The sequence below is a fragment of the Carcharodon carcharias genome, chromosome 8 (genome assembly GCF_017639515.1).
Source record: "Carcharodon carcharias isolate sCarCar2 chromosome 8, sCarCar2.pri, whole genome shotgun sequence".
Taxonomy (NCBI): Eukaryota; Metazoa; Chordata; class Chondrichthyes; order Lamniformes; family Lamnidae; genus Carcharodon; species Carcharodon carcharias.
This window is the reverse complement of record NC_054474.1, coordinates 79,291,029-79,314,367: the sequence shown is the minus strand read 5'-3', so window position 1 is coordinate 79,314,367 and position 23,339 is coordinate 79,291,029. Positions and strand designations below refer to the sequence as shown.

General features: G+C 41.6%; 1 protein-coding gene across 1 annotated transcript; it reads left to right on the top strand.

Moving 5' to 3' along the window:
• Positions 1 to 13,730: 13,730 nt before the first annotated feature.
• Positions 13,731 to 23,092, top strand: rpl26 (ribosomal protein L26). Its single transcript, XM_041193794.1, has 4 exons — positions 13,731 to 13,805; positions 14,403 to 14,575; positions 16,201 to 16,341; positions 22,918 to 23,092. The coding sequence occupies exons 2-4, from the start codon at positions 14,408 to 14,410 to the stop codon at positions 23,044 to 23,046; spliced, it is 438 nt and encodes a 145-aa protein (XP_041049728.1). The 5' UTR covers positions 13,731 to 13,805; positions 14,403 to 14,407; the 3' UTR covers positions 23,047 to 23,092.
• Positions 23,093 to 23,339: the final 247 nt, after the last annotated feature.

Genomic DNA, 23,339 nt, shown 5'->3' with positions numbered 1-23,339 from the left:
TGCAATTAGAAGTTACCATGCTGAGAAAGGAAAAGAACAGAGATAAACCCTCAGGAGCCAAGAATCATTTTGGACTGATAAAGGGAAAATTGAATGTCTACTTAAAGGATACCTGTGAAGTGTTTCTTTTGGCTGTGCTTAAAAATGAGGATTGTACTCTTTTTATAAGTTGCCTACAAAGTTAGTGTTTAGTCAAAAGTGCTTTTAGACTTTAGTTGAAATCTTGTCATTCTTTCAGCTATTAACTTGAAGTTTGAATTTCTTTTAAAAAGTTAACAGTCTCTAAGGAAATCATAACACACTAAGTAAAGAGGTTTCTCCTGAATTCCTCACTGGATTTATTAGTAACTATCTTATTTATTGGCCCTAGTTTTGGACTCCCTCAAGTGGAAATAGTTTCTCTTCATCTATCCTAGCAAATCCTTTAAAATTTTATCTATCTATATCAGGTCACCTCCTGACCATTTATTTTCTGGAGAAAAGAACCACAGCCTATTCATTCTTTCCTGATAGTTGTACCATTGCAGTTCTGGTATCATCCATGTAAATATTTTTTCCCACTTTCTCCAATGCTCCTAGTAACCTTTGTTAAGAATTGTCATAGATGAGCTCTCACACCATAATTTTGAATTTGAACAGATCAGTGAGCTGAAGAAAATTGACCAAATAGGGAGATATTTTTTAAAATTCATATGCCTATGGGGATTTAAAAGCAGCATGATTCTTATTTCTAATGTTTCTTGCTTTCTAATAATTGTTCAGCAACAAATGGGTATATTATGAAGAAAACATACTTAATGTATGACAGCAGTACATTGTGCAATATAAAACCATAACAAGGATGTACTATCACCCTCTGTTATTACAACACAGGAGCAGCATAGTTCTTTTTATCCTTTGCAGATTTGAGTAACATTTTGATCCCAAAATAAAGGAGCAAGGGACAAGAAAATGCCATACATTGTCATAACCATGCATTTCATTCACCTTTTGCAGTCTACCTTACCTATCACCTAATCCCACTTTTTCAATTTTCTGTCAAAATACAGCAAAGATTCTCTCTGGTGTAATGAAGCAAAAACACCACAATATATTTCTAACTTTATGGACTATTATTCAACTGTGCTGAATCATAATCTGTACAAGTACTTCTGCAATAGAAGTAGAGTTCCGCAAGCCTCAAACAATAACAGTAATATCATCTACATGGACAGTGTCAGGTTCCCTATGCCTGCTGATAGCACCCTGTTCTATTTCTTCACCACTACCCTCCAATCTATGATTATCTCTGTGCTGAGGAAGAAGGCATTGCTAGATCTGGTTCTTGAAAATGAGGTGGGCCCAGTGGACCAGGTGTCAGTAAGCGAACATTTAGAAGACAGTATCATATGTTTTAGGCTGACTGGAAAAGGACATAGAATAGTCCAGAGTAAGAAAAATTAACTAAAGAAATGCCAACTTCAATGGGGTAAGAACAGATTTGGGCTGCATAAATTGGAGTCAAAGGTTGGCAGGAAAAATGGTAGCTGATCAATGGGCTACCTTCAAAGAAGAGATAATTCGTGCATAGTCAAGGTATATTCCCTCAAGGGGAAGGTAGGGCAAACAAATCCAGAGCTCCCTGGATGAAAAGAGAGAGTAATTAATGTAAAGAAGTCGCTTACAACAGGTGCCGGGTAGAAAATACAATTGACAACCAAGCTGAATATAAAAGGTTCAGAGGAGAGGTAGCAAAGCAAAGAGGTGTATGAAAAGAGACTGGCAGCTAGCATAAAAGGAAATCCCAAAGTCTTCTATAGGCTTTTAAAGAGTAAAAGGGTGGTAAAAGGAGTAGGGCCAATTAGGAACCAATATGGGGATTTGCACATGGGTGCAGAGGGTATAGCTGAGATACTAAATGAATACTTGGCACCTGTCTTTACGAAGGAAGAAAATGCTACCCAGCCATGGTAAAAATGAGGTAAATCAGACATTAGATGGGTTTAAAATTGAAAAGGTGGTATTGAATAGCTTATCTGCGCTTAAAGTTGATAAGATACTGGGCCAAATGAGATGCATCCAAGGATATTGAGGGGAGTGAGCATGGAAATTATAGAGGCACTGGCCATAGTTTTTCAGTCTTCCTTAGACTCAGGGTGATCCTGGAGGACTGGAGAATTGCAAACGTTACACCCTTGCTCAAAAAAAAGGTGTAAAGATAAGTCCAGCAACTACAGGCAATCAGTTTCACTTTGGTAGTGGGGAAACTTCTAGAAACAATAATTCGGGGCCAAATTAATAGTCATAAGGACAAATGTGTGTTAATTAAAGAAAGCCAACATGGTTTTCTTAAGGAAAAATCATGTTTAACTAATTTGCTCGAGTTTTTGGAAGACGTACCAGAAAGGGTTGATGAGGGCAATGCCGTTGATGTGGTGTACATGGACTTACAAAAGGTGTTTGATACAATGACACACAACAGGCTTGTGAGCAAAGTTATAGCTCATGGAATAAAAGGGATAGTAACAACATGGATATAGAATTGGCTGAGTGACAGGAAACAGAGTAGTGGTTAGTGGATGTTTTACATGCTGGAGTAAGGTTTGTAGTGGAGTTCCCCAGGGGTCAGAGTTGGCACCCTTGCTTTTGCTGATATATATTAATGACCTAAACCTTGGTGTGCAGGGCACAATTTCAAAGTTTGTGGATGATACAAAACTAGAAGCATTGTGAACTGAGGAGGAAAGTGGACAACTTCAAAAAGACAGAGACAAGTTGATGGAATGGGCAGATAGGTGGTAGATGAATTTCAATGCAGAGAAATGTAAAGTGATTCATTTTAATAGGAAGAAATTGGAGAGACAACATAAAATAAAGGGTATGATTCTAAAGGGGATGCAGGAACAGAAGGACCTGGGTGTATATATGCATATATCATTGCAGGACAGGTTGAGAGAGCAGTTAATAATTCATACAGTATCCTGGGCTTTATTAATTGGTTCATAGAGTACAGGAACAAGGAGGTTATCTTGAATTTGTATAATTCACTAACTCAGCCTCAGCTACAGTATTGTATCCAATTCTGGGTGCAGCATTTTGGGAAGGATGTGAAGGCATAAAAGCAGGTGCAGAAGTGTCACCAAGAATGGTTCCAGGGATGAGGAACTTCAGTTATGAGGTTTGGATAGGCTGAGGTTGTTTTCCTTGGAACTGAGGAGGCTGACGGGTGACCTAATTGAGATGTATAAGATTATGAGGGGCCTAGATAGAGTAGACAGGGATGCCCTGTTTACCATAGCAGAGAGGTCAATTAACAGGATGCACAGATTTAAGGTGACTGGTAGAAGGATTAGAGGGAACATGAGGGAAAACTTCTTCACCCAGAGGGTGGTGGGTGTTTGGAATTCACTGCCTGGTTTGGTGGTGGAGGCAGAAACCCTCAACTCATTTAAATGGCACCTGGATCCGCACCTAAAGAGCTGTAACCTGCAAGGCTACAGTCCGGGTACCGGGGCATGGGCAAACACATTTTTTTTTCTTTTTCAGCCGGCGGAGACACAATGGGCCAAATGGCCTCTTTCTGTGCAGTAACTTTTCTATGGTTCTATTGTTCTAAGTTAGGACTGTTTTCTTAGAGAATAGAAGGTTCAGAGGAGATTTGATACAGGCATTCAAAATCATGAGGGGTCTGGTTAGTGTAGATAGGGAGAAACATCCCACTCATGAAAGGATCGAGAACAAGAGGGCACAGATCTGAAGTTATTAATAAAAGAAGCAAAAGCGATTTATGAGGAGAAACTTTTTTATGCAGCGAGTGGTTTGGGTTTGGAATGCACTGCCTGAGAGTGTGGTGGAGGCAGGTTCAACTGAAGCATTCAGAAGGGAATTAGGCTGTTATCTGGAAAGGGAGAATGTGCAGAGTTACAGGGAGAAGGCGAGGTAATGGTACTTGGTGAGTTTCTCATTCGGAGAGCTGGTGCAGACACCATGGGGCAAATGGCCTCCTGTACCATAACAATGTTGTGATTCTGTCAGACTGCCTGACTGACATTGTACAACCAAAGTTTCTAAACATTAGGTTGACTATAACTTGTACTTCTCTGCTACTTGCTCAAGCTGAATCAAAGTGTCAGCAAAGCAATTAAACATGCTATTGTTCTACAATCCCTGATGATGAAATTGATCTGCGCCCTCCATGCATACAGAATCCAGGATTGTAGGTAGTGCTAGAATTTTAAAAGTTAAAGCTGTAGGCTCTACATCCGAATGTGTGAAGCATTTGCAATAATATAACTAATAGCACAGATAGAATTTAATAGGTTTGATTTCATAGCCATTACTGAGATGTGGTTGCAAAGTGACCAAGTTTGGGAACTAGATATTTAGGGATGCTTGCCCTTTAGAAGAGATGAGCAATTTGGAAAAAGAGGAGGGGTTGTGCTGAAAATGAAGGATATGATGAAGGCGGTAGAGAGGAAGGATCTGAGGTCAAAAAACCAAGATGTATAATCAATTTGGAATGGAGCTAAGAAACCACAAGGGGAAAAAAACACAAATGAGAGTTAGTTATAGGCCCCCTAACAGTAATGAGGTGAGAGTGACTGCCCTTGACATCAAGGCAGCATTTGACCAAATGTGGCATCAAGGACCCCTAGCAAAACTGGAGACAATGGGAATCAGGGGGAAAACTCTCTGCTGATTGGAGTCATACCTAGCACAAAGGAAGATGGTTGTGGTTGTTGGAGGTCAGTCATCTCAGCTCCAGGACATCACTGCAGGAGTTCCTCAGGGTAGTGTCCTCGGCCCAACCATCTTCAGCTGCTTCATCAATGACCTTCCTTCCATCATAAGGTCAGAACTGAGAATGTTCGCTGATAATTGCATAATGTTCAGCACCCATTTGTGGAAATATATTGCCGTTCCTTCGCTGTCACTGGGTCAAAATCCTGGAACTCCCTAACAGCACTGTGGGTGTACCTACACCATATAGACTGCAGCAGTTCAAGAAGGCAGCTCACCACCACCTTCTCAAGAGCAACTAGGGATGGGCAATAAATGCTGGCCCAGCCAGAGAAGCCCACATCCGTGAATGAACTAAAAAAAAGTTGGGTTGGGCAGAGTATAAATCAGGAAGTAATGGTGCACACAAGGGTAATACAGTAACCATGGGTGTTAGTTTTCATGTAGACTGGGCAAACCAAATATGCAGTAATTGTGTGAAGGGTGGTTTCATGGAGTACATTCAAGGCTCCTGAACTGGAGGGTCAATGGGAGGCCTTCCAACACTCTCAAATTGGCAGCCCCATCGGCCAAGGTAGGAGCTAGTAATCTGAAGACAAGATCAATTGTAGACAGCAAGAGAGAAGGCCACGTGAGATTTTTTTGATCATGTGTGTGTGTGTGTGTGTGTGTGTGTGGCGGGGGTGGGTTGCGGGGGGGGGGGGGGGGGGGGGGGGGGGGGTGGGGGGGGTGTAGGTTCCCTTCTGTGAATAATCAAGGCTTCCTACCATGTTGGCCTGGGCATGATCCTGACCGATGTGTGCCGCCCACAGACTGCAAATCCAGTCAGCTTAGGAATGGGACCTTAATAGGCCCATTAATTGAATCGATTTGGCAATAATTAGCTAACTGCTGCTTCCTAACAGACAACCGATCCATCCCCAAACTGGAATTTTGAAAATGGCTCAGAACAATAGCTCAGTGCACCAAATTGTAGCCTGCCCGGCTCCGATCCCAAACGGGATTAGAAATTTGGCCCAATAAGTCTGCAAATGGATTTAGTTAGGTTAAGTGAGCAGATGGAATATGATGTCAGAAAATGTGAAGTTATCCACTTTGGTAAGGAGAATAGAAAAGCAAAATATTTAAATGGAGAGAGAGAGACAACAGAATGCTGCAGTGCAGAGTGATCTGGGTGTCCTCATGTACGAATCACAAATTTTTAGCATTCAGATATTCAAATAATTAGGAAGGCAAGTGAAATGTTGGCCCTTGTTGTAAGGGGGATGGAGCATAAAAGTAGAGCGATCTTACCGCAACTGTACTGGACATTTGCGAGAGCACACCTAGAATATGATATACAGTTTTGGTATCATTTAAGGAGCTTGCATTGGAGACTTCAGGGATAGTACACCAGGTTGATTCAAGGGATAAAGGGGTTGTCTCAGGAGGAAAGGTTAAGTACATTGGGCTTTTATTCATTCATTGGAGTTTTGAAGAATGTGAGGTGATCTCATTGAAACATGTAAAATTTTGAAGGGGCTTGACAGGGTAGATAGTAAGTGGCTGTTTGCCCTCATGGGGGAATCTAGAACTAGAGGGAACAGTTTCAGAATAAGGGGTCTCCCATTTAAGAAGGAGATGCGAAGAAGTTTCTTCTCTCAGAGGGTCATTAATCTGGAATTCTCTATCCCAGAAAGCATTGGAGGCTGGACATTGAATATATTCCAGGCTGAGTTAGACAGAGTCTGTGTTATGGGGGGCAGGCAGGAATGTGGAATTTAGGCCACGATCAGATCAGCCATGATCTTAATGAATCGCAGAGCAGGCTCAAGGGACCAAATGGTTTACTCCTGCTCCTATTTCTTGTATTCTTATGTTTTTATTTAAAGAATTACATCATTATTTTCAATGAATATATTCACTTAAAGACTAAAAACCCTTTGGTGAAAGTGCTCCAACTGTGGCTAACTGGAGAAGTCAAAGATAGTCTTAATTTGAAGGAAGAAGCTTATAATGTAAGCCTGAAGATTTTAAAATTCTGCAAAGGATGACCAAAATTGATAGAGAAAAGAGAATTTGGGGCAAACTAGCAAGAGACATAAAACAGGTTGTAAAAATTTCTATAAGTATGTAAAAACGAAAAGTTTGGCAAAAATAAATGTGAGTCCCCTAGAAGCCGTGACAGGAGAAATTATAATGAGGAACAAAGAAATGACAGAGACTTCAAACAAATGCTTTGTAGCTGCCTTTATGGTAGAAGACACAAAACATTCTGGAAATAATGGCAATCCAAGGACCTAGTGAAAATGATGAACTTAGGGGGATTTTATTATCATTAAAGTTATAGTATTAGAGAAATTAATGGGACAGTCAGCAAATCCCCTGGACCTGATACTCTGCATTGTAGGGTTTTTAAAGATGTAGCTACAGGGATACTGAATACATTGGTTTTGAACTTCCATAATTTCCTAGGTTCATGAACAGTTCCCATGGAAGGTAGCAAACTTAACCCCACCCCCACCGCCCCCCCCCCACCCCACCCCCAACACCCCCCCCCCCCACCCCCCACCCCCGCCCCCCAAAATTCAAGAAAGGAAAGTAAAAGAAAAATTGAAACAACAGGGTCGTTAGCCTGATACCAGTAGTAGGGCAAATGTTGGAATATATTATTAGGGATATGGTACCAGGGCATCTGCAAATCATACCATGATTAAGCAAAATCAATACAGGTTTGTGAAAAGAAAATCATGTTGACTAATCTTTTCGGGTTTTTTGAGGATGTAACTAGTGGGATGGATAAGGGCGGATCAATGGATGTAATGTATTTGGATTTTCAAAATAAGCATTTGTTAAGGTGCCACATAAGAGATTATTCCACATTCCACCCCAGACTGGGGGCAATTTAATAACATGGATTGAGGATTGGTTAATGGACAGAAATCATAAGGATAAAACAAGTCATTTTTAAGTTGACAGGTTATAATCACCAGGGTACCTTAAGGATCTGTACTTAGGCCTCAACTGTTTACAGTCTGAAATTAATGAATTAGATGAGAAAACCGAGTTTAATGTATCCAAATTTGATGATGATAACAAATCTAGTTGGGAAAGTAAGTTGAGTGGAGAACATAAAGTTTCTGCAAAGTGATGTAGACAGGTTAGAAGGGCAAGAATTTAGCAGATAGAATATAATGTGGGGAAGTGTGAAGCGATCCACTTTGGAAGCAAAAATTCAAAAGTAGAATATTTTTAAACAGTGACACTGGAAAATATTAGTATTTAAAGGAACCTGAGTGTCCTTGTGCATGAATGACAAAACATTAGCATGCAGGTACAGCAAGCAATTAGGAAAGCAAATGGTATGTTTGTCTTTTTTTCAAAGGGATAGAAGTATAAGAATGAAGAATCTTATGCAATGGTATAGGGCTTTGATGAGACCACACCTGGAATTTTGATCTTCTTATCCGAAGAAGGATATATTTACTTTAGGGGAAGTGCAATAAATGTTCATTGCACTGGACTGATTTCTGGGATAGGGGGATTGCCCTATGAGGAAACTAGGCTGATATTTCATAGACTGTTGACAAGCAAGAGTTAATCTAATTGAAACATAATGTTTTTAAGTGGCTTGATAGGGAAGATACAGGGAGGATGTTTCCATGGTATCAGAATAAGAGGTCAGCCATTTAGGATTGAAGTGAGAAAATAGGTGGAAAGTAAGTTGCAATGAAGAAATAAACTTACAAATGGATATGGACAGGTTCGGTGAATAGACCAAAATCTGGCAGATGGAGTTTAACGTGGATAAGTGTAAGACTATCCATTTTGGTCAGAAGAATAAAAAGGCGATTTATTATTTAAATTGAGAAACTTCAGAATGCTTCAGTGCAGAGGGATCTGGGTGTCCTCGTGCATGAATCGCTGAAGGCTAGTATGCAGGTACAGCAGGTAATAAGGAAGGAAAATGGAATTTTGGAATTTATTGCTAAAGGAATAGAGTATAAAAATAGGGAAATGTTGTTGCAACTGTACAAGGCATTGGTGAGACTGCACCTGGAGTATTGTGCACAGCTTTGGTCCCCTTACTTGAGGAAAGATGTAGTTGCTTGGAGGTGGTTCAGAGGAGATTCACTAGATTGATTCCAGAGATGCGGGGCTTGTCTTATGCGGAGAGATTGAGCAGTTTAGGCCTATGTTCACTAGAATTTAGAAAGATGAGAGGAGATCTAATTGAGGGATATAAGATGTTAAAGGGGATAGACAAAGTAGACTTGGAGTGGATGTTTCCCCTTGTGGGGCATTCTAGAACGAGAGACCATAGATTTAGGCTAAGGGGTGGTAGATTTAAATCCGAGATGAGGAGGAATTACTTTTCTCAAAGGGTCGTGCATCTGTGGAATTCACTACCTCAGAGTGCAGTGGATGCTGGGACGGTAAATAAATTCGAGGAGGAGATAGACAGATTTTTAATTAGTAATGAGTTGAAGGGTTATGGGGAGAGGATGGGAAATTAGAGTCGAGGCTGAAATTAGATCAGCCGTGATCATGTTAAATGGCAGGGCAGACTCAAGGGGCTGAATTGCCTACTCCTGCTCCTAGTTCTTAGGTTCTTAGGAGAAATTTCTTCACTTGAAGGATCGGAGACCTTTTGAATTCTCTACTCCAATGGCCTGTGGATGCTCAGTCATTGGACAGGAACTGATAGATCTTTAGGAACTAAGGGATATGTGGATAGTACAGGAGGTGGAGTTTAGATAGAGGATCAGCCATGATCATATTGAATAGCAGAGCAGGCTCAATGGGCTAATTTGTCTACTGCTCCTACTTCATATGTCCTTATGTGCCATGATGGGTTAGAGGTAAATAAAGAATAGGACAGGTCCAAAGACAGTCTCTTGGGACATATTGCAGGTGTGCAGGAGAAACCAGAGATTTAAAATACTGTACTAGCTTTACTTGGTCTTTAGCCTTTCCTCATACCTCACACTGTAATTGAATATGAATCATGCATGAAATTTTTACTACCTGTAATACCAGTTCAATCATGTAACTTTAAAAATAGTAAGTGCTGGAAATACACAGTACTATTTTTGTCAGCATGCATCTGTAAAAAGAAGACAGCTTAATATTCACAGAAAATGTTGGAAAAAACTCAGCAGGTCTGGCAGCATCTGTGGACAGTTCCAAAGAAGTCCTATTTGACTCAGAACATTAACTCTGTTTTTCTCTCAACAGATGTTGCCAGACCATGGTGAGTTTTTCCAACACTTCCTGTTTTTATTGCTGATCTCCAGCATCTGCAGTATTTTGCTTTTATTATATTAGCTTCAGGTTTATGACCTTTTCTTAGATTCCAATATTTTCCTTTTTTCTCTATTTAGCTGGAGCTTTTAACTGTAAAACAACTTCTATGGATAAAATTTATTTTGTTGAGAGTTTTTGGAGGATGTAACTGGTAGGGTAGATAAATGGGAACCGGTTGATGTAGAATACCTGGATTTCCAAAAGGCATTCAATAAAATGCCGCACAAAAGGTTAATAGGCAAAATAAGGGCTTGTGGAGTTGGGGGTAATATATTTGCTTGAAAAGAGGATTGGTTAACGGATAGAAAGCAGAGAGCGGGCATAAACAGGGCTTTTTCAGGGCAGGCAGTGAATAGTGGAATGCCGCAAGGATCAGTGCTGGGGTTCAGCTATATTAATGGCTTAGATGAAGAGATAGAGAATAATATATCTAAGTTTGCTAATGACATCAAACTAGGAGTTAAAGTAAGTTGCGGGGGGACACAGTGAGGCTGCAAAGAGGTATAGACAGGTAAAGTGAGTGGGCAACAAGATGGCAGATGGAGTATAAAATAGGGAAATGTGAAGTTATTCACTTTGGCCATAAGAATAAAAAAAAAATATTTTTTTAAAGGTGAGAAACTTGTAAGTGTTGATGATCAAAGACACTTGGGTGTGCTGGAACAAGGAATGCAGGAAGTTAGCATGCAGATGCAGTGAGCGATTAGGAAGCAAATGGCATGTTGGCCTTTATTGCAAGGGGTTGGAGTACAGGAATAAAGAAGTGAGTCTATGAGAAATCTTGCCACAGTTGTACGGGGTTTTGGTGAGATCATATCTAGAGTCCTGTGTGCGGTTTTGGTATCCACATTTAAGAAACGATATACTTGCATTGGAAGCAGTACAGCCAATGTTCATTAAGTTGGTCCCTGGGATGAGGGGGTTGTGCTGTGATGAGAAGTTGAATAAATTTGGCTTATATTCTATGGAGTTTCAAAGAATGAGAGGTGAACTCATTGAAGCCTGCAAAATTCTAAAGGGGCTTGATAGGGTAGATGCAGATCGTTTCCATTGGTTGGGCAATCTAAAACACAAGGGTACAGTCTCAGTATAAGTGGCTAATCATTTAGAACTGAGATGGGGAGAAATTTCTTCATTCAAACATTTGTGAATCTTTAGAATTCTCTACCCCAGACGATTATGGATGCTCCATTTTTGAATACATTTAAGGCTGGGATAGACAGATTTTAGGTCTCTCAGGGAATTAAAGGATATGGGGAGCAGGCAGGAAAATGGAGTTGAAGCCTAAGATCAGCCATAATTGCATTGAATGGCAGAGCAGGTGTGATGGGCCGTGTTGTCTAATCCTGCTCCTATTTCTTAGTTCTAAAAGTAGCATGCATTCCAAAACAAAAACAGAATTACCTGGAAAAACTCAGCAGGTCTGGCAGCATCGGCGGAGAAGAAAAGAGTTGACATTTCGAGTCCTCATGTCCCTTAGATAGAACTTGAGTTCGAGACCAAGAAAGAGCTGAAATATAAGCTGGTTTAAGGTGTGTGTGTGGGGAACGGAGAGATAGAGAGACAGAGAGGTGGAGGGGGCGGTGTGGTTGTAGGTACAAACAAGCAGTGATAGAAGCAGATCATCAAAAGATGTCAATGACAATAGTACAATAGAACACATAGGTGTTAAAGTTAAAGTTGGTGATATTATCTAAACGAATGTGCTAATTAAGAATGGATGGTAGGGCACTCAAGGTATAGCTCTAGTGGGGTTTTTTTTATATATAATGGAAATAGGTGGGAAAAGGAAAATCTATATAATTTATTGGAAAAAAAAGGAAGGGGGAAACAAAAAGGGGGTGGGGATGGGGGAGGGAGCTCACGACCTAAAGTTGTTGAATTCAATATTCAGTCCGGAAGGCTGTAAAGTCCCTAGTCGGAAGATGAGGTGTTGTTCCTCCAGTTTGCGTTGGGCTTCACTGGAACAATGCAGCAAGCCAAGGACAGACATGTGGGCAAGAGAGCAGGGTGGAGTGTTAAAATGGCAAGCGACAGGGAGGTTTGGGTCATTCTTGCGGACAGACCGCAGGTGTTCTGCAAAGCGGTCGCCCAGTTTACGTTTGGTCTCTCCAATGTAGAGGAGACCACATTGGGAGCAACGAATGCAGTAGACTAAGTTGGGGGAAATGCAAGTGAAATGCTGCTTCACTTGAAAGGAGTGTTTGGGTCCTTGGACGGTGAGGAGAGAGGAAGTGAAGGGGCAGGTGTTGCATCTTTTGCGTGGGCATGGGGTTGTGCCATAGGAGGGGGTTGAGGAGTAGGGGGTGATGGAGGAGTGGACCAGGGTGTCCCGGAGGGAGCGATCCCTACGGAATGCCGATAAGGGGGATGAAGGGAAGATGTGTTTGGTGGTGGCATCATGCTGGAGTTGGCGGAAATGGCGGAGGATGATCCTTTGAATGCGGAGGCTGGTGGGGTGATAAGTGAGGACAAGGGGGACCCTATCATGTTTCTGGGAGGGAGGAGAAGGCGTGAGGGCGGATGCGCGGGAGATGGGCCGGACATGGTTGAGGGCCCTGTCAACGACCGTGGGTGGAAAACCTCGGTTAAGTAAGAAGGAGGACATGTCAGAGGAACTGTTTTTGAATGTAGCATCATCGGAACAGATGCGACGGAGGCGAAGGAACTGAGAGAATGGGATGGAGTCCTTACAGGAAGTGGGGTGTGAGGAGCTGTAGTCAAGATAGCTGTGGGAGTCGGTGGGTTTGTAATGGATATTGGTGGACAGTCTATCACCAGAGATTGAGACAGAGAGGTCAAGGAAGGGAGGGGAAGTGTCAGAGATGGACCACGTGAAAATGATGGAGGGGTGGAGATTGGAAGCAAAATTAATAAGTTTTTCCAAGTCCTGACGAGAGCATGAAGCGGCACCGAAGTAATCATCGATGTACCGGAGAAAGAGTTGCTTTGCTGAGTGGGCATAACTGGGTGGACGGTGCACCCATGATTTGTCGCGCAACTTTCCTCCTGTCAGTTTTGTATGCTAGTTGCGTGGATTTGAATTGAGCTTTTTTTGCTGCCCATTTTTTCATGGCTTTCGTGTTCTTACTGCCATTTTTTGGGCGAGCTACTCGGTTTCTGGACCGCTTACATGTTTGGTCAGTCTTTCCTTCATTAAGCATGGTGTCCGTTATGCTCTCAACGAGGCCGATGGCCAGGGCTCTCGTTTCAGGATCACCGGTAACTGTCATCAATTCTTCAGCTGATTTCGCTGGTCATCCAGATCCCTGTACTTCGGGATGCTGGCTGGGTGACGCACTTTCCTTGCCTCGTTGGGACCTCTCCCTGGCACCGTCTCTGCGTCCTCCCCTTGAGGTGGATTTTCCACGTCCAAAGCACCTTCTGCCTGGCTGCTTTGCGTAGTTGGTATCTCTGTTGGCTTCTGCCCTGCTTTCAGGAGACATCGTCTCTTCGAGCCAATCTGTTTATTCGTCTTCGATGTTAGATGGACCGCAATCCAAAGTGCTTCTGCTACAATTAATAACTTTCGTATGCAACAGTGCCAATTTAGGTATCTATATTTTGGATTTAAACGTTTTGCTTAAACCCAGAATTTGACTAGAATACAAGTGCACAGTCCAGACTCTGTAGTGCTCCCATTGTGTTACTCACAGGCCACCTGAGGAAACTATCCCTTTAAGAACCACCTGGAGGTCACGCCTTGCTGAAATCTCGCGCGATTTGAGAACTGACTAATGAGGCATCACGCATGCGTGCGTTCTCTTTTCACCGGCGGCCATAGGAGCTGGAACAGGAGGGTAAGGATTGTGCTAGTGATATCCGTTAACATCCGAGCATTTCCCAACCTAATCGTGCCAAAGCGATCCAAGTTACTGAATCGGACAACGGTTTGTTAGTCTTATAGGGCAATATTTTTAAGATACGGAATGGGAGGGGACTTAGATCGGTGTAAAACGTAGGAGCCGGTTGGGCCTATAGAGCGGGCGAGAAAGGCAGGCTCGAGATTCTCTGTCCCCAATGTTAGAGAGCTTCTGATTGGGGGCAGTAAGGTAATTGTGACCCAGTGTTTGAGAGCTTCTGATTAGGTCACAATTCACCTTACTGCCCCCAGTGTTAGAGCTCTTTTGATGGGTCACAATGCACCTTATTATCCCCAAACCAGGAGCTCTGTAAATTGGGAACAGTAAGGTGGATTGTGACCCAGAGTTACAGAATTTCTGATTGGGTCACAATTCACTTTACTGTCCCATGTATTACAGAGCTCCTAATTGTTCTGAATTCACCTTACTTAATGTTTCAGAGCTCTGAGTCTGATCTGACTCATTTAGCTCTCATTTTACAGTTTGACAGCCAGCAGCTGCTTTAACTTTTGTCTTCTATATATATATATATAGCCAGTATGAAGTTCAATCCCTTTGTAACATCTTCCCGGAGGAAGAACCGCAAGAGGCACTTCAATGCTCCATCTCACATCCGCAGGAAAATTATGTCCTCTCCACTCTCCAAGGAGCTGAGGCAGAAATACAATGTTCGCTCAATGCCCATACGCAAGGATGATGAGGTTCAGGTAAGTGAATTAAACCCTGCATTTTATTGCATGAAAGATGAAAAGAAAAGTTGTGAATGTTGGATATGAACCTAAGGCTCCATTAGCATTGTTGCCCTGCCTTTCTGCCTCAGGGATTGACTGCTACTAGTTTGTAACATTTTCTGCTTTAACACTCAGCTTCAGTCATGGTTATGCCATAACTTCTGATCTGTTAGAAAATGCTGTCAACGGTAATACCAGACAATGTTAGAAATACAGCAAATGAATGGGCATCTGAAAGTGAAAAGACAGGTTTTGCCTTTAAGTACGCTCCTCAGTGGAACTGATGCTGACAGACAGTAATTACCGCTATACCACTTTTTATGAAAGAAAGGATGAAGCATATAGTTCTGAATTGATTTCCGTTTCAGACTTCCAGCATTTGCAAATTTTTGTTTCAACACAATGGTATTGGAGTGCTATGGTTGGGCTTTAGTGTCCTTTTGTATTGGTGATAGTTATAATTGCTACAGCAAAATAAACATTGACCTTCTGTGCTGTTATTGTCATGTGCTGTATGGCTGATTGATTGTGTGACTTCCTCAGAAGTTCAGCAGATTGCTGGTTGTACTGCTTCCATGGCAATATTTATGTTTGTCAGACCTGTGTCTGTTTGTCACACTCATGCAGTCTAGTGCTTGGAATGTCAGGATGCCCAGTCAACATTCACTTGTCCAATCAATGGTAATTTTCTGTCCTATTTCTGTCTGACTTTTTCTTGTGGAGTTTGTTCCATTGCTGGCTTTGAGCCTTTGACTGTCCACCTCCGTTTAACTTCAGGAGTCTAATAATGTTTGGTGGGTGAGATGGCTGATTGACATTTCCTGCAAAAATAAACTACTGCTGTTCTGAGCATAATCTTTTCTTCATCCGTTACCCCTGTGTTTCCTTATCTACATTGTCTCCCAGAGTTCTGCCACAGTGCCTCAAATTAAAATTCTCATATTTAACTACCTTTGTGGCTTTGTCCATCCTGTAACATCTTGCAACCCTCTGAGATCTCTGTGCTCCTGTTCTGCATTTCCCACTCCCTGTGTTTCACTGTAGGCCAAAAATGTATCCCTAAACTCCTCTACATCTCTGTCTTTTGACCTTTTAAAACTTAACTCTTTGACCAAGCTATTAGTCATACCTCCTAACATCCTTTATTCAGAAAGCCATTTTTTTGTCTGCCTCTATGAAGTGTTTTGTGAGTGTTTTTCTCCAATAACTATGCATATATAAAAAGTGTGTGTAATTAGAAAATACAGTTTGCATATTAGTTATCAATTTTAAGAATTATTAAGAATGCTGTGCTTCTGGTACTTCCTAAGTCATCATGAATAATTGTTTACCTTAAAGAAATAAAACAATGTTAACACATGGTGAACTAAAGGCACAAGTGTTTCGATGATACTGTCTTATGGGTAGTGTTTGTGAATTGTGCTGCTGGATCCCAATACATCAAGATCTTGAGAAAGAATAGTGTTCAACCTAAATTGCTAAAACATGAGCACAGGGCTTCAGCAGCCTGCATCCAAATACCAGTGAACTAGCAAATGGCACATTTTGACTGTATGTATTAATATTAAACAAATGTTCTACATTTGATATCTTATGTACAGGTCGTCAGAGGGCATTACAAGGGTCAGCAGATCGGTAAAGTTGTCCAAGTATACAGAAAAAAGTATGTAATCTATATTGAGCGAGTCCAGCGTGAAAAAGCCAATGGTACTACAGTTCATGTTGGCATTCACCCCAGCAAGGTAAGAACTGCTATGAAATCTGGGGTTTTGGCTGATTGTCAGCAAGTAAACCTGGTTGTTTTGGTGTAATGATGTGGGAAGTAGAGTAATTAAGCAGACTTCCTGCTGCATAACCAACGTTTTATGTTAATAGTTTTCAAAGAGAAATTTTGATCTGTACACCAAGTCATTTCAGCAATATATCTATATTTGAACATGTAATCTAGGCTGACCCTTTGATACAGTACTGAGGGAGTGCTGCACGGTCAGGGTGCCAGCTTGAGGATGAGACATTGAACCAAGGCTGCAGTTTGAAGTTTTGTTAAACCAATGGGTGATTTGAGGTTAGATCTATTGTTTACACAGGGTTTGGATGAACTTTGTTTTGAGCAAATTCTGCCTGGATCAGGCATTTAATACCTATTCTGTGGAAATCAACATTTGCAGCTTTTGAACAGTACTCAGTTTGGAGCCATTATTGTTTAAGCTACCGAAATAGCCACCCGGACGTTACTTTGTAATCTCATAACAAAGATTATGTGGTGTATATTTGCCTTTCGTCATGGGTTAAGATTTCCGAGGCATAGATAAACACCAAGTCATTATAGCACAGAGGAGACCATTCAGCTCATCGAGTCCATGCTGGCTCTCTGTAGAGCAATACAGTCAGCCTGCTCTATCCCCGTAACCCTGTTATTTTGCTCATGTGTCTAGCTAATTTCCTTTTGTTTATCTTTGCTCCTACCACCCACATAGGCAGCACGTTTCATGTCATTATCAGTTGCTGCACAAAAAAGTTCCTCCTCATATGCCCCCTTGCATATCTTGTTCAAAACCTTAATTCCGTGTACCCTAGAACCATCAGCTAGTGGGAAGAGCTTTTCTTTTCCTACCTTTTCTGAAGCTGTCGCTATGTTGTACATCTATATCATATTTCCCCTCAACTTCCTTTTGTTCCAAGGAGAACAACCCTGGCTCCTCACCCTTGGAACCATTTTGGTAAATCTCTTCTGCACCCTCTCAAGGACCTTCACATCCCTCCTAAAGTGTGGTGACCAGAACAGGACACAGTACCCTAATTTTGGCCTAACCAGAGCTTTGTAAAGGTTAACCATAACTCCCCTGGTTTTCTATTTATTACCTATTTCTGAAGCTCAAGATCCCATATGCTTAGTTAGCTATTCTCTTGATATGTTGAGCCACCTTTAAAGATCGATGCACGTGAACCTGCAGGCCCCATTTGGCCCTGCACCCTTTTTAGAACTATTATTAAGTGTACATTGCCTCTCCCTATCCCTTCTTCCAAAAGGTCTCATTTCGGTGTAGATCTAGGAATCTCTTAGCCTATCTCATGCTTCTCAGTAACTACGGCTGCCCCTCAAGCGCCGAGACCCTGAGTTCAAGCAGCTGAAGACACATCATTCACATGTGGTTCCCAAGAAACATGAAGTGTCCTGAGATTCCCACATTATGTAGGAATTGCAAGCAACAGGTCTCAGCTCTCATCAATGATCTAAAGAAAACCCCTATTCCATCTTTTAGGATCTGGTTAGTGCAGTACCTTGTCAAAACTAATAATTTAAACATGACCCACTCTTGATTGCTGACCAGCATGCTTATGGTGATGACATCCCAGAGCTAAGCAAGAGACTTCTGGAAATTGAAAGTAACCAGATGTGGCATTTTGCTACAGGCATAGCTAGTACTTTCCTTAATAACTCTGCAAGTTTCTCCAGTTAATGAATGAGCAGAATGTTATGTTTAGTTCTTCATTTGTGTGATCTCCACGCTCCTGATTTAGAGAGGGGTAAGTTTCCAAAACTTGGTTACTGTTCAACAGCTATCATGAGTTGTAGGCTAGGAGCAGAGGTGAGGACAGAATTGCCACTGTTGAAATTTAAAGAAACATAGCACAGGCTCATACAATTGGACTTGACGGCCATTCCTTCTTCCTGTGGTCAAATAGCTTTCTACCACGAATGGAAACACATCGGTTCCGTACTCAAGTACTATAGTAGTTACATTATGGAATTAGTCATTTACAGGCCCAGTCTAAAGATCTGGAGACTTAATGTACTCAGTTTGGGTTCTGCCAGGACCACTCAGCTCCATTCCTCATTACAGCCCTGCAATGGCCTTCCCTCCATCAGAAGTGGGGTTGTTTGGCGATGATTGCGCATCATACATTTCTTTCACAACCGTTCAAATAAAGGTGCAGTCCATGTGCGTGTGGGGCAAGACCTGGACAATATTCAGGCTTAGGCTGAGAAGTGGAATGTAACACTTGCATTCTGATTGGTGCCCATTTCCAACAAGAGAGTGTCTAAGCATGTTCCCTTGACATCACTTGTCTTTTGCTGAATCACCAGCCATCAACATCCTAGGGGTTACCTTAATCAGGCACTTAAACAGGACCAGCCACATAAATACTGCAGCTTCAAGAGCAGCCCAGAGCTGTCTCTTCTGCAGTGAATGACATCCTGATTCCCTAAAGTCTTTTCAGCACCTACTAGGTGCAACTAAGAAGTATGATGGAATACTTTTCACTTACCTAGATAAGTGCAGCTCCAGCAACACACTCAAACCCAATGGCATCCAGGCAAAGCTGCCCTCTTCAGTGGCACTCCATCTTATACCTTAAACGTTTGTGTTTTCCACCACCAGCGCATTGTAACTGCAATGTGTACCATCTATGGGATGCACTGCAACAATTCACCAAGACTTTGTCCATAGCACCTCCCGAGCTTGGGACCTCTACCAACTAGAAGGACAAGGGCAGTAGACATATGGAAATCCACCACCTGCAAGTTCCTCTCCAAGTCGCACCCATCCTGACTTGGAAACCTTTCAATGCTACAACAATTTATGCCTATATAGAGCCTTCAACTTAATTAAACGTCCCAAGACACTTTACAGGAGCTTACAAAACAGCATGGCCCCAGGCCACCTAAGGAGGAGATATTAGGTCGAATCACCAAAAGCTTGGTCAAAAAGGTAGGTTTTAAGGAGTGCCTTAAAGGAGGAAAGCAAGGCAGAGAGGTTTAGAGGGTATTCTGGAGTTTGGGGTCTAGGCAACATTTTTAATAGGCTGTGGGTCTCACTGGCTAGGCCAGCATTTATTGCCCATCCCAAATTTCCCTTGAGAAGGTAGTGGTGAGCACCTTGAACCAGTGCAACCCATGTGGTGTAGGTACACCCACAAGGGCTGTTAGGAAAGGAGTTCCAGGATTTTGACCTAGCAACACTGAAGAGTAGCAATATAGTTCCAGGTCAGGATGGTGTGTGGCTTGGAGGGGAACAGAAGCAAGGTCATCAATAGTGGAGAAATTAAAATTGGGAGTGCACAAGAGGGCAGCATTAGAGGAGAGCAGATATCTCAGAAGGTTGTGCAGCTGGAAGTTTACAAAGTTAGGGAGTGATGAGGCCATGAATGAATTTGAAAACACGGATGACATTTTTAAAATCAAGGTCTTGCTTGATCGGCAGCCGGTATAGGTAAGCAAGGACAGGGGACTGAGGAATGGGACTTTATGCAAGTTATATGGGCCCCGGAGTTTTGGATGACCTCACATTTACTAGAGAGTAGAATGTAGGAGACCAGTCAAGAGTGTGTTGGAATAGTTGAGTCTAAAGGTAACGAAGGCCTGAATAAGGATTTCAGCAGAGAGATCGGAGTGAGGTTTGGCGATGTTATGGAGGTGGGAGTAGGTAGTCTGCATGATGGCATGAATATGAATTCTGAAGCTCATCTCGGGATCAAATGTGACACCAAGGTGTCTGGCTTAATCTCAAACTGTTGTCAAGGAAAGGGATAGAGTTGGTAGCTAGGGAACAGAGTTTGGAGCGGGGACCTAAAACAAAGCTTCAGTCTTCCCCAACATTTAAATGGAGGAAATCTCTGTTCACCTAATACTGGTTGTAAGATTGCAGTCTGATAACTTGGCAACCATGGAGGAATCAAGAGGTGGTGTTGAGTTAGAGCTGAGTGTCATCAGTGTACGTGTGAAAACTAACAGTGTTCTTTCTGACGATGTCACCAAGGGGCAGTATGTAGATGACAAATGGCAGGAGACCAAGGAGAGGTCCTTGGGGGACACCAGGGGGAACGATGCAGGAGCAGGAAGAGAAGCCATTAAAGTGCTTCTCTGGCTCTGATTAGATAGATAAGAATGAAACCTGGTGAGCTCAGTCCTACCAGCTGGATGACAAGGAAAGGTGTCAGTGGAAGATGGTGTGGTCGCCTGTGTGAAGGGCTGCTGGCAGGTCGAGAAGGAAGAGGAAGGAAAGTTTATAAAAGCAAAATACTACGGATGTTGGAGATCTGGAATTTTTAAAAAAGTGCTGGGAAAACTCAGCAAGTTTCGAGTCTAATATAACTCTTCTTTGGAACAGTTTTTGTGAAAGTTTATCTTTCTCAATGACATAGGATGTATTTTGTTTCGGTACAGATTGAAACTTGATTCAAGTGTTGCTTGGTCAAAATTCTTGAAACTCCCTATATAACAGCACTTTGGGTGTTCTGCAATAGTTTAAGAATTGGCTCACCACCACTGTTTCAGCACAATTGGATATGGGCAACAAATGCTGATCTTGCCAGTCACTCCCCCATCCTATGAATGAATAAAAAGTACATATGACTGCTTATAAACAATGTGTACAAGGATTTGCATTGTCTCCTTAATTGACATTTCTAACTTCTGACTGAAACAGATGGTATAAGGAGGGGGGTGGTTAAAATGACTGGTGATTACAAGGTACAACCTAAAAGGAAATGGATATTTTTTTTTTGCGGTGATCTCTTTTAAATTGAAATCATTGTCCCAATGATTTTTACTGTTGTATGCAGAGGGCTGGATAACCATATAGGCCAATAATGTTGTTTCATCATTGGTGTCAATAAATAGTTTGCTGTCAAATCTGGGATCAAAGCTAGTCTACTGGTTTCTGAAATTGGCTAGATTTGAGCTGTGCACTGAATCAGAGTTTCAATTGCATAGAGTTGCCTTTTTGAACTCGTCAATTCTTGATATACATTAGCGCTTGTATATGTGTCAGATCTGTTTGACATCTATGTTGATGCATGTTTTACCTCAGTTTATGTTCCTCCAACTCCAGTGGGAGATTCCAGGTAGCTTTTAAATTGCTTTCCTTTCCAATAGGACCTGCCTAATTTCTTAAATGTTGATACTTTTCTGTGGGTGTCAGCAACCTTCCTATAAGTTTAGGATTGGATTTTCAAAATATCTGAACCAGATTTTCCAGCATTGGTGCTAGATTGTAGTCAGGAGCATGGGACCTTTTTGGTTTTTGTCTCTCTTGCTCCACCCAATTTCAGTGTCAAGGCGTGGAACAGGGATAAAACTTGAGACCCAGTTGAGGGTTGGTCTTCCCTTTCCTTTGACCCCCACTCTACATTCTTGTTCAACTTCATACTATAAAATTTCTACGCTGCTTTTCCCATAATCATTGAGACAAGAGAATGAATTGGACGAGGATAGACAAATCAACAAGCCTTTAGAAATAATAACAATATAATCAAAACAAATGACAAGGCTTTGTTAATAGCAAGTATTTTAAGAAAGTGACAGTTGCATTGATATAGGAATGAAGTAAATGTGTCTGGAGACCTGGAGGTATAAATGCATAATTGTCTAATTGTATGAGCTTGTTGTCCCAAAAGCCAGAATGGTCAGTTATAAGGTCCACACCATTTTGGATTCTATGAGAAGCATGCAAGTACAAGAGCATACAAAATAAATTATATAATAGAATACCATGCAGTTTTAGGCGTGCCATACTATAAATTATGTTAGAACCCCCGACCCTGTCCCAGGATGATAACCAGGCATGATCAGGAGATACTTGCAGTACGTGGCCTTTTTTGTATTATAACAGAGAAAGCTAAAAGGAAATTTAGTGCAAAGGTTTCTTTTTTATTTTTGCAATGTTTTGATATAGGGAATTGCTATTTCTTTGTCATGAGTCAGTGAAGACACCATCAAGTAAAAGGACTGGTTAGATATTTTGTTGCCTTGTTTGGACATGTTATGCTTTGCCAGAAGTAGTGGTTAAGAGAATTGCATCTTGCAAGAAAAAATAGAGCAGCACAGGCCTACAGGAAAGAGAAGGAATTTGATTTGCACGTTTTTTAGCAAAGCTGATAAGTGGCATGAGAAGAATAGTCTCCTGTTCTGTAAACGTGTGTTTTTCTTGGTGTATTGGCCAACATCCCTCATTCAGCCACTTTGAAAAGACTTAACCGCTTGTGAAGTGGCTGCTGTGTTTACTCCCAAGTCATGGCACTTAAACAACCCATCGTATTTACATTGAGGTTATTTTTCCCCGGTTGATATCATTTCTGGGGCTCAGTAGTGTTATTGTCATGACTGAAGTGATTGTTCGGTTCCTTTAGAGAAAAGCTGGATTGTGACATTTCAGGCATGATGAAAGGAGTGCACAGCTGAAATATAGCAGGGCATTTCTTCTTTACAGCTGGCTGTACTTTCTGTTTTTATGTGTATGCTGGTATGTGATTTGATCTGTGTGCCACTATTGTCCATACAAAGAATTAACAGCAATAAATTTATTTCTTGGCAGGTGGTGATTACTAGGTTAAAGCTGGACAAGGATCGCAAGAAGATTCTGGAACGGAAGGCCAAATCTCGCCAAGTTGGCAAAGATAAGGGCAAATATAAGGAAGAATCCGTTGAAAAAATGCAGGAGTAATTGAATGCTTCAACTTTGCTACTTTAAATAAAGATTCAAAAACAAATTGCAACCTGGCTTACTTTTTACCGAACCCTCATTTTTTTCAATTCTTACTTTCATGTAGAAATGTGAATTATACCTTTCAAATTTCTTTAGCAAAAATAATTTGGGAGAAAACTACAGCAACAGTTCTAGTTGATTCCACGTTAGAAGTGAATTCACTAGTGTAATTTCTATACTATGGAATTTTACATGAGAAATTCCTTTTTCAAGTGTGTAAAGTAGCAAGTACAGCTTAAGGTGGCATTCCT

Bases quoted from the DNA above. Each gene is read 5' to 3' on its own strand.
- rpl26 (XM_041193794.1), top strand. From the start codon at position 14,408: ATGAAGTTCAATCCCTTTGTAACATCTTCCCGGAGGAAGAACCGCAAG. The intron at 14,576-16,200 runs GTAAGTGAATTA...TCTTATGTACAG, and splicing joins GCAAGGATGATGAGGTTCAG to GTCGTCAGAGGGCATTACAA. The intron at 16,342-22,917 runs GTAAGAACTGCT...ATTTCTTGGCAG, and splicing joins TTGGCATTCACCCCAGCAAG to GTGGTGATTACTAGGTTAAA.